The sequence below is a fragment of the Lytechinus variegatus genome, chromosome 10 (assembly GCF_018143015.1).
Source record: "Lytechinus variegatus isolate NC3 chromosome 10, Lvar_3.0, whole genome shotgun sequence".
Lineage (NCBI taxonomy): Eukaryota > Metazoa > Echinodermata > Echinoidea > Temnopleuroida > Toxopneustidae > Lytechinus > Lytechinus variegatus.
In genome coordinates, this window is record NC_054749.1 from 31,814,763 (window position 1) to 31,826,614 (window position 11,852).

The 11,852-nt window shown below is 34.9% G+C and overlaps 1 protein-coding gene across 1 annotated transcript; it reads right to left on the reverse strand.

Annotated features, from left to right (window-relative positions):
• Nucleotides 1-1,516: 1,516 nt before the first annotated feature.
• Nucleotides 1,517-8,036, reverse strand: LOC121422812 (actin, cytoplasmic A3a-like). The gene is made up of 5 exons (XM_041618017.1): nt 7,895-8,036; nt 6,230-6,469; nt 5,318-5,564; nt 2,948-3,139; nt 1,517-2,439 (listed from the first exon to the last, which is right to left on the reverse strand). The coding sequence occupies exons 1-5, from the start codon at nt 8,018-8,020 to the stop codon at nt 2,114-2,116; spliced, it is 1,131 nt and encodes a 376-aa protein (XP_041473951.1). The 5' UTR covers nt 8,021-8,036; the 3' UTR covers nt 1,517-2,113.
• Between the last annotated feature and the right edge of the window lie 3,816 nt (nt 8,037-11,852).

The window sequence follows — 11,852 nt, forward strand, 5'->3', positions numbered from 1 at the left end:
AGAAGGAAAAGGATGAAAGAAATAAAACAATTATCAATGATAAAGTGAAGGAACAAAAAGAAAAAGAAAAGAAAGAAACTAAAAGGAACACACACACAAAAAAGAAAAAGGTCGAACTGAAAAGATTTAAAAAAGTAACATGGAACCGAAAAAGAAAATAGTCTAAAAGCGAATAAAAGAAAGTTAGAAAGAAAAAAAAAGAAGGATAAAAAGGGAATAAAATGTAAAAAGTGAAGGAAGAGAAAAAAAAGGGAAATGAAACAAAGAAATAAAATTGAGAGAGAAAAAATGAAAGGAAAATTAACGCAAACATGAAGACTACAAAAAGATAAAGGAAAGAAAGGTAAATTCAAAGAAAGAAAGAAAGAAAGAGAAAAAAACGAAAAGGGAAAATAAAGAGTTAAGAGAAGAAAGACAGAGAGAAGAAACAAAGTAAAGAAAAAGGGTAAATAAAGAATGAACGAAAAAAGAATGAGCGACGAAATAAAGAAAAAAAAAGAAAGTAAAAAGACACAAAAAATTCAGAAAGCAGAAATAAAATAAATTTAGAAAGAAAAATTAAGAATTATTAAAGGGAAGGAAGCAAAAGGGGGAAAAACAAAATGAATGATTAAAAAAAGGAAAAGCATATATAAAAACGAAAGAATTGAAGAAAAAATAAGGAAGAAAAAAAGATTACAAAAAAGTTTTGGAAGAAAGAAACAAAAAGGAAAAGCATATATAAAAACGAAAGAATGGACGAAAAAAATAAGGAAGAAAAATAGAAAGATGACAAAAAAGTGAAGGAAGAAAGAAAGAAAAGGAAGAGAAAAGGGGGAAAATAAGAAATAAAGACTCAGTAGCTATAAAGAAATAAGAAAGGGATAAAACGAAAAGGGAAAATAAAAATGGAAGAAAGATGAAGTATAAATGAAACAAAGCAAAAGAAAAAAAATTAAAAGATTTAAACAGAACAAAAGAAAAGATATAAATGAAGAATTAAATAAAAGAAGAAAGACATGCAGATAGAAAGGAAGAAAGACAGACAAATAGAAAGGAAGAAAAAAAGAAAAAGGGATAGAAAAAATAGACGGGCAAAATAAAGGGTGAATGAAAGAAATGGTGGGAGTAATACTTGTGGGTACTTATTACTACTAGTGGCCGTCGATTTTGAGCAAGAAAAAACGCAGACATCGTGAGATGTGATAACCCTCTAGCTATCTTAAATATTATCTTAAATACCGTGAAAGATAAGAAAGAAAAAAGATAAGAACGTTTTCAGAATACCACTTATCTTGATTTTGTTCTTATCTTTTTAGCGCACTTTTGTATTATATGCGCGAGTGGTAAATTTACGCGCTCAGCATTGGGGGTGGAGAGCAAGATAAGAACAAAGATAAGAACAAAAGATAAGAAAAAGATAAGAACGTTTTCAGAATACCAATTTAAGAAAGTGACGTAGATAAGAACAAAATTAAGATAAGAACGTTTTCAGAATACCGCCCCTGGTTTTCTTCTTCTCCTCTTCCTCCTTCCTCCTTTGTCTTTTTTATCCTTTTTAGTTTTCTGGTATTTTATGAAGGCTCATTTCAAGGTATAAAATATCACAAGACTCAGCATCACAGTGTTAAGAAACTTGAACAGAAGAAAACAATTTATCTAACACTAATCACTTACAGGGGTACAATTAATAAAGGTGATATGATTTCCAGAACTTTTTCATGGACGACATTTTAAATGGTCAACATGGTCGACTAAGCTATAGCCAATGCTATGGTGAAAATGGTTTCCACAACATATCTCCATCATCATAGCCATTGCCACTATCACTGTCATCATCATCATCATCATTGTCATCATCATTCAGCATCACTATCCCCTACAAGCTCCAACTGCCAATACAATGATTTATACATGTTTTTAAAATATCAAATTTAGCACTACCGGTATCTGTTTTCAGGAATGTGATTGATTGACGCTGAAATGGAACATCTACTGTAAAGTCAGATCAATTAGACTTGACCATAACGCTGACAAAAGTCAAGTGCAAAATCTCAAATTCATCCAATAGCAAGCAAAATTAGTATAGAATTGGCATTAAGAATATAACAATTGCAAAACTGTCCATACTAAGTTAAAAGCACTTGCGATGGACAATGGAAGGCCCTGCTTCATCGTATTCCTGTTTGCTGATCCACATCTGCTGAAATGTTGAGAGGGAGGCAAGGATGGACCCACCGATCCAGACAGAATACTTCCTCTCTGGAGGAGCGATGATCTTGATCTTCATGGTGCTGGGCGCAAGGGCAGTGATCTCCTTCTGCATACGGTCAGCGATGCCGGGGTACATGGTGGTACCCCCGGACAGGACGGTGTTGGCGTAGAGGTCACGGCGAATGTCCACGTCACACTTCATGATGCTGTTGTAGGTGGTTTCATGAAGGCCACTGGACTCCATACCTATCAGAGTAATAAAAAAAGGAATGTGAATGAGAAAATACAAACAAGTTTATTCTTGCTAGACTCATCTCTACCTAATGGCAAGTTGACAACCAAGATGGATCTATAGTTAAAAATATCAACAAATTGAGAATAAAGCATGTACCAAAGACATTTGAAAACATACTTATTTTTGTTGTAGTGTAATTGTAATATTAGAGAGCAATTTGTATAAAGCTCATAGTGCAATTCTAACTGATTATGCGCTATAGAAGTACCAATTTATTATTACCACGTACCTGACATTCCATAAGACATATTTTACGTTACATTTTAAAAATATATTGGCTTTTCCAGCTTGCAAAGTGAGAGTCTATGCCACGTTTCTGAATTTCACTTTGATGGTCGTTTGATAAATAGAATGCTTGGGAACGATCACCTCCCTTGCATGGGCAAGAAGTTAATCTTTCTTTGAAACAGAGGCTGTTTCTTGATAATTTTAGTAAGTATGCATCATGATGATCCTTACCAACAAATGCAGGTTGGAAGAGAACCTCTGGGCAGCGGAATCTCTCGTTACCGATTGTGATGATCTGACCGTCTGGTAGTTCATAGCTCTTCTCTAGGGCAGCCGATGTAGCAGCGGTCACCATCTCTTGCTCAAAGTCTAGGGCCACGTAGCATAGCTTCTCCTTGATGTCACGCACGATCTCTCGCTCGGCTGTTGAACAAAGAAGAAAAAAAGACATTACATATAATTTGATTAAATACCTTCAAGTCATGCGAACTATATTTTTCCATCTTATAAAAAATATTTATTTTTTATGTAGATTTCTATATAAACTGGCAATAGTTAGCACATAAGATGATCGTAAAATTATATGAAATACCCCCCAAAATTTTAGAATTGCAATTAATTGAAATAAATCAATTTATAGAAACTAAGGGAAATCAATGGCACTTATAGCTCACACGTTTAAAAATGTATTGATTTCTTTCACAGAGAATTAAAAAAAAAATGTATCAGTCAACAAGGCAAGAACACAAGACTAACTACATCCATCTCCCTTTGTAAAGGAAATGTTTGATATAGAACTAGAAGAATAATCTCATGCTTTCTTAACAGAGAATATGGTATGGCCAAATTTCCATTGGATTTAAAAAAAAAAATTTAATTAGCTTTGAATGTATTCGCATCTTAAGTAGATATTAGGGTACACTGAGACTATCACATGGTACAAATGGACAAAAAGGTATTTTTCTGTATATATGACCAACAAGTTACTATATACAGGCAGAATGCAGACACAGTCACTTACTTAATTCCGACAAATTTTGACCGATAGATGATTGGAGCTCAAAAAGCAATTATCCCCATTCTAAATAATGAACAAATTTGTAGTATAATGTTCACATTTCTACAAAATCTTGGCCAATTGATCTCTAAATATCAAGTGTGTACATACATGTATTGACATATGTAAGGATATAAATCACACCATGCACATGCCACATGAAGCACACATTTATTCAAGTAGTAAGTTAATATCTTCATTAGATAGAGCTTCAGTGCAATATTACAAGAAATATTGTGCTATTCTTGTGCCCATTTCAGAAAGAGTTTGGTTTTCAATTCATCTAAAACCAAAATTTCAAGTGGGAAACCCAAATATGGGCTACCGATTGGTTGATAAAAAGTTTCATTTCATTTTTTAGAGTACATTGCATTTGATATTTTCATAACAATTCTTTCTGCAACAAGAGCCAGACAACTTTTATGAATACACCAGGAGTGCACCAATTGTTCAAAAGTATTGAATAAATTTGAGTTTTCAATTACTTTTCTATAAATTGTCATCTCATTCACCCAATTAATCATATGAAAGGTAAGGTGTCACACATTCCCCTTTCTTACAAAATGTCTTTTTTTTCTTGAAGTTATCAATGTATTGCAAGGGCAGGTTTTTCACCCCAAATGTAAGGACATTTCAACCAAAATAAATTTGACAAGCAAAAAAAAGAAAAAAAAAAGAAAAAAAAAAGGTTATCACACCAAAAGTATGATCATCTCGCCCAAAATACATGTTTAATTTCGATTTTGAATGGTGCATTTCTTTCCATCATTAAAGAGCAAAAATAGTAGGGGGAATTTGATATTGTGTCCACCTAATATTTTGGGTGGGGGAGGGGGACATGTCCCTTGGGATTTCCGCCCATGATGTATTCCTTTCAGGAACGATTTCAATTTTGTTTTCTGAATGAGAAATCAGATAATCTTGACTAAACTAGAGGAGCCTTGGTGTAGTGGTTCTGACTCTCGCCTTGTAAACAGAGGGTCGTGTGTTCGAATCCCACCGCGGTCTGGCGTCCTTTGGCAAGGCGTTAATCCACACTTTGCCACTCTCGACCCAGGTGCTAAATGGGTACCCGGTAGGATGTGAAAGTCATTGTAGCTTGTCCAGTATTGTGTGCGCCTCACAGGCGACTGACTGGAATACTCCCCAGGGAGTGGAGGATGTGCACACATTGTGTGCGGGAATGACTGATTGAATCCGATGACCGGGGTAATAATATATCTGTAAAGCGCTTAGAAACGTCGTTCCGATGGATTAAGCACTATATAAAAGCGGATTATTATTATTATTAAACTAGATTAAACTAGGATGGCAGATAGTTCAATAGGTTCTGGGCCCCATTAGACTGAGCATGCATAATGCGGGTTGGAATCTATGGAAAATAAGTGTTATAGTAAAATCATTCAGTCTCCAATGGGTTATATGTATAATTAATGATAACTGTCAATATTTGGCGAATCACTTGGTGTGCGACTGATAGTAAATATTTCTTGTAATATCCCATTATGGGACAGGACACAAGACTAATAAGTAGGTTTACCCACCACTAGTAGAGAATGAATAGCCCCTCTCAGTTAAGATCTTCATTAGATAGTCAGTGAGATCTCTACCAGCAAGGTCCAAGCGAAGAATGGCATGGGGTAAGGCATAACCCTCATAGATGGGTACAGTATGGGAAACACCATCCCCAGAGTCCAGTACGATGCCTGTAGTACGACCGGAGGCGTAGAGGGATAGCACAGCCTGGATGCCAACGTACATGGCTGGAACATTGAAGGTTTCGAACATGAGCTGGGTAGGGTGAAATACACGCAGAGGAAATAAACTTTACTTTTTATTTTCACATTTGTGGTTTGTCAAATATCTATCACATCACATGCATTTATTTCTTCCATGTTTATAAAAATGTAGATTAAAATTGAATCACATTACATGCACAATGATGTCCTAAGAGTAACTGGAAAATTAATACCCCTACCCCCATCAACAACACAAAGTGCAAAATATACACACATAATAGAGAATATGTGTAACAAGATAATTTAACCTTTATAATTTTCTTAAATATACAACATCAAAGAGAACAATTCAAGTAGATACTTGTTGCACCTAAATTAATAAATAAAGCTAAACTGTAAATCTTTGTATATTAACATTTTTCTTCTTGATTTCTGCTCACCATAAATAAATATTTCAATTAGATATTTTTACCACACAGTACAAATTGATAATACTTACATTTATTATTTTTCTACTTTTTTATCAGAAAGTAGTGTTGCAATATACCTACTTGTAACAAATTGCAATTTCCATTACATATTTCTGATTGATACTGATAGATCATATTTACAGCAAGCTAATACTTCTGTTTCAAGAATCAGACGTTTGGAAGCCTAAAATTGTTTTCACAACCTTCTAGATATTTATAGACACCGTCTTTCCAATCCATTACCAACCTGTGTCATTTTCTCTCTATTTGCCTTGGGGTTGAGGGGTGCTTCTGTCAAGAGGACAGGGTGTTCTTCTGGGGCAACACGGAGTTCATTGTAGAAGGTATGGTGCCAGATCTTCTCCATATCATCCCAGTTGGTAATGATACCATGCTCAATGGGGTACTTTAGGGTGAGAATACCTCTCTTGCTCTGGGCCTCATCACCAACATAACTATCCTTCTGACCCATACCAACCATTACTCCCTGTAAAATAAAAGTAAAACAAAAACAAATACATTTGTCATATTACTAAGAGTTGTATACCAAATTTAGGGTTAAAAAATATATGTCTAGATGGTCATTCAAGAAAGACATCCAAGTCCTAAAATTCCTATTTCAACCAGTTTTTACCCCCCCAAAAAAAAAAAACTATAATAATAATAATGAAATGAAATTATGCAGAATCTCTAGATCTAGCAATGTTTCATACAATGATTAGATCTAGAAATCTAATGTAGATCTAAACTGTACACTTTAAATATATTGATAATGATATTTATTTTTCACCATGAAAATGAAGTCTAAGTTAACATTATAATATTGCAGTTTCTGTTGACTCTGCTATTATACTAAAAACTGATGAAACTTTGGCATTTGCTTATTTTTTTCCAAAATGGCTTGTTTAATAAACTTGATAGCGTGGACATAGATCTAGGCCTAACGTTAGGGCAAATGTGGGGCAAGGTCAAAATTCAAAAGTTGCAAAATGACACAATATTGAAAGTCACTGTTCTTTTTGGGTAATATTATAATCTAGAGTAGGACCTAGACTAGACCTAACGACCCGTAAGTTTTATGAAAGCCGGGACTTGTGATTGTTGTATCTTTGCCATAGTGCCAACTAGTAACAGGTTTTAAAAATAGGTGGATTATTTCAAGCATCGCGATTGGCCAATACACGTCGTCACATGACGTCCAACTTTTTTGGTGCACTGCACAGCAGTGCAGAAGGTGTGAAACGAAAATTGCCATTGCACAAGCAAACCAGTGCGGTAGAAGTCCCAGGAGAAGTCTAACAAAACTGTACTGTAACTTTTTAAGAATTCATTTCTGTGTTAAAAGTAAATGCAGAGAAAGCTCGGTTTCGTCAGATGGTGCACACTGGTGACTGGGCACTCGGCGCCAGCGGCTTGTGCACAGTGCGGCATCCAATGTCATTGATCCATATCTAGCTATTCTAGGAAAGAAACTTTGCGTGCTCTGCATTTCCACTAACGCCCTCTGGCTCTGCTGCATGCATTATTTGTATACGCTAACACTGACACAGGGCTTAGCAGCCAATCATAATCAAGGTTTCCATGGTACAAGTAGTTCACTAGTTGCCATAATGGCAAAGTCCTAATGTTAGGCCTACTCCTTTCTCGATCATGTCAGACTCTACCCGTACCGTGGGTGTCCGGACAGGTTGTGTATCCGGACAGTCGATTTTAAAATGCCAATTGAAATAGTTCACAATTCAAATATCTTAAATGTTTTAGCACAAAATGTAAGAAAATATTATAGAGAACAAATATTGATGATGATTAGCACTAATAAAAGCACAGTTTTTATTCAATCCAAAGACAAAAAAAGAAGGCTTCATATTTGTTACGTGTCCGGACAACCCAACGCCCCATTGTTGTTTTTTACCTGGTGACGTGGTTTCCCAACGATGGAAGGAAATACAGCTCTCGGTGCATCATCTCCTGCAAATCCAGCTTTACACATCCCAGAGCCATTATCAACAACAAGGGCAGCAACTTCTTCGTCATACATGATGATGATTTTTTTTCTTTTTCTGACACTTGGAACAATTTTGCGATCAATTGGAAGTTCTAATTAAATTTGCACGATGACGGTACCGGACCGGCAACAGTGAAGTTTTGGACACGTGCAATTTATTCCATTAATTTCAAACTGCGCGATACATGCGCAACACTTAAGCGCACATGTAGGTCATTATCATTAACATGTTGGGGGGTTCTCGGGGTTCTACACAAACTATAGTGTCCCAATGTTGATATTTTATCAACAACTGTGTGATATATTGAAAATTTTATCAACATTTTAAACTATGCATTTTTACACCAGTAAGGTTATATTTTTTATTTGTCAGTCTTTATTTTTTCTCTGTCATATTAATTCAGAATACATCCCTATGAAAATATTGAGTGGACTATGGGTGGTGCTCCGGCACATGATTATGCGCTATCGATTCGCTATGCACATACAAAACATGACCAAATAAGGGCATGTATTGTCATAAGATCATAAAGCTGCCGAGAAACAAGCCCTTTTTATTGGTCCAAAGTTTTATGAATATTCATGTTTTCTTTCGCGCGCTCGCTCGAAAGACACTTTTCGAGTCGCGCTCTCATTGGTTGAAAATTATTTGCATGCCATCGATCCTCACAGACCGGTAATAAAATGACCCGCCCACTCTTACAAAATAAACTAGGTTGTTTGACGCATGATGAGCTGAGGCAAATAGTCTGGGGTGGTATTCTGAAAACGTTCTTATCTTTGTTCTTATCTTTTATCTTATCTCACTGAGATACGAAGACGCTAAAATCATTGCAAATCGGTATTCTGAAAATCTTCTTAACGCGTTCTTATCTTTGTAAGGACTGCCTTCTTCTTATCTTCAACACGCCCATTTATAGGATATTACCAATCAAAATGCGCGTTATATTGGCAGTTTAACCAATAGAAGCGTACCTTATATGAAGAGAATATCATGGGCGCTGCGCGTACACTGTTTCTGGCGCATTGCGCGAAATAGGCATTTTATACGCAATGACTGATTTTATTATTTCGAGACGTCCACGTGCACAAAATAAAGAAAAAAGTAAATAAAGCAGGTACGAATAAAGAATAAAAAATGAAGAAAGAAAGTAAGTAGGTATTAAAGTAAGAAGACAGAAAAGGGTCAGAATGAAGCAGAAAAAAGATGAAAGGAACAAAGCAGAAAATAATGAAAAATAAAGAGTAAACGAAAGAAAGCAAGCAAAAAGGACTTAAAAATAAAAAAGAACGAAAAATAGAATAAATAGAAGGAAAAGGATGAAAGAAATAAAACAATTATCAATGATAAAGTGAAGGAACAAAAAGAAAAAGAAAAGAAAGAAACTAAAAGGAACACACACACAAAAAAGAAAAAGGTCAAACTAAAAAGATTTAAAAAAGTAACATGGAACCGAAAAAGAAAATAGTCTAAAAACGAATAAAAGAAAGTTAGAAAGAAAAAAAGGAGAAAAAGGGAATAAAATGTAAAAAGTGAAGGAAGAGAAAAAAGGGAAATGAAACAAAGAAATAAAATTGAGAGAGAAAAAATGAAAGGAAAATTAACGCAAACATGAAGACTACAAAAAGATAAAGGAAAGAAAGAAAGAAAGAGAAAAAAACGAAAAGGGAAAATAAAGAGTTAAGAGAAGAAAGACAGAGAGAAGAAACAAAGTAAAGAAAAAGGGTAAATAAAGAATGAACGAAAAAAGAATGAGCGACGAAATAAAGAAAAAAAAAGTAAAAAAGACACAAAAATTTCAGAAAGCAGAAATAAAATAAATTTAGAAAGAAAAATTAAGAATTATTAAAGGGAAGGAAGCAAAAGGGGGAAAATAAAATGAATGATTAAAAAAAGGAAAAGCATATATAAAAACGAAAGAATTGAAGAAAAAATAAGGAAGAAAAATAAAAAGATTACAAAAAAGTGAAGGAAGAAAGAAACAAAAAGGAAAAGCATATAATTATAAAAACGAAATGGACGAAAAAATAAGGAAGAAAAATAGAAAGATGACAAAAAAGTGAAGGAAGAAAGAAAGAAAAGGAAGAGAAAAGGGGGAAAATAAGAAATAAATACTCAGTAGCTATAAAGAAATAAGAAAGGGATAAAACGAAAAGGGAAAATAAAAATGGAAGAAAGATGAAGTATAAATGAAACAAAGCAAAAGAAAAAAAATTAAAAGATTTAAACAGAACAAAAGAAAAGATATAAATGAAGAATGAAATAAAAGAAGAAAGACATGTAGATAGAAAGGAAGAAAGACAGACAAATAGAAAGGAAGAAAAAAGAAAAAGGGATAGAAAAAATAGACGGGCAAAATAAAGGGTGAATGAAAGAAATGGTGGGAGTAATACTTGTGGGTACTTATTACTACTAGTGGCCATCGATTTTGAGCAAGAAAAAAACGCAGACATCGTGAGATGTGATAACCCTCTAGCTATCTTAAATATTATCTTAAATACCGTGAAAGATAAGAAAGAAAAAAGATAAGAAACGTTTTCAGAATACCACTTATCTTGATTTTGTTCTTATCTTTTTAGCGCACTTTTGTATTATACGCGCGAGTGGTAAATTTACGCGCTCAGCATTGGGGGTGGAGAGCAAGATAAGAACCAACGAACGTAGAGGGCAGCAACACACAAGCGTGTTGCTCTAAGGAAGGTCAACTCCGCTCGAATTTTGTGACCACTCTAAAAAATAAGGGGGACTTTTCGGAAATTTGTCGAGTTGATTTTTTTTCATTTGTTAATTTCAAATATTTTTTAATGAACAATTATTAGATCGGTTATTCTGGGTAGAAATATTAAAAATATTAATTTTAATTTTAAAGAAATTATTTAGCTTAAATAATCATGATTTTGACATTTTTTCTCATTTTGGAATATTAAGTCTATGACGAGGATCCCTCTTATCTCTTATTTTCCTCTGCTGAATTTCGCTGCACCACTAATAAATGCATAGACAACCACCGTAATAATCGAGGTCATTTTTCTGGCCTGGGTGCGCCGAGTCTGGGCCGGTCGCGTAGCTAACTAGTGACGTTGATGATGCGCTGGGGCTTCAGTTGACTCGTCATAGATCTTCTAGCAACACAGACAATGACATCTAATTTGCCTGGTCTGATTTGAAGTGCAATTGCTTCAGGGCTGATGTTTATCAACGATGATTGTTCAAGGTCAGATTTCAAATTTTAAATTGCATTTGACTTTTAAGTCTATAAATCTTAATAGAAGAAGCTGCATCCCCGAAATCCGGGTCTAATTTCAACTTCGAGTCCGAGACTATGGACGGCGAAAAAAAACCCATGCATCGGATGCATTGCATTGGCTGCGCGCTGCGCTGCAGCTGAGCTGCACAGCCATGCAGGCGCTGCGTCGCGTCGAAGGTCGATAATCATTGAGCAACCAAACTTCCAAAGCCAAATTAAAGCTTGAATAAACGGCCACCTATTCACATTTTCCCTGGTTTTCTTCAATAATTTCTAAGAAAATCAGCCAATTGAGGGAAATTGATTGCAATGTTACATCGTTTGCAGAGTGCCATCATCGACATTCGTTTTGCGTTAGAAACCTTAGTTATAGATCTAGGCCTAGACTAGAAATGGGGGCTAGATAGATTAGACCATCTTAATTTCTGATTTTGGGTAGAAAGTAGACTTGATAGACAGCATCCATATCTTAATTTGACCATTGATTCTGTGCAATCAATGTTTAAAGACTTTTACATAATTTGTTTGCCATATTGCAATTGGTAAATTTTCCTGGGCCTGCATGGCCTGGGCTTGGCTGGCAGAACGCGTTTTTTTTTTTGAGAAATTTCGAAAGT

Bases quoted from the DNA above. Each gene is read 5' to 3' on its own strand.
- LOC121422812 (XM_041618017.1), bottom strand. From the start codon at position 8,020: ATGTATGACGAAGAAGTTGCTGCCCTTGTTGTTGATAATGGCTCTGGG. The intron at 6,470-7,894 runs GTAAAAAACAAC...TTTATTTTACAG, and splicing joins TTGGGAAACCACGTCACCAG to GGAGTAATGGTTGGTATGGG. The intron at 3,140-5,317 runs GTGGGTAAACCT...TTTGTTCAACAG, and splicing joins CTATTCATTCTCTACTAGTG to CCGAGCGAGAGATCGTGCGT.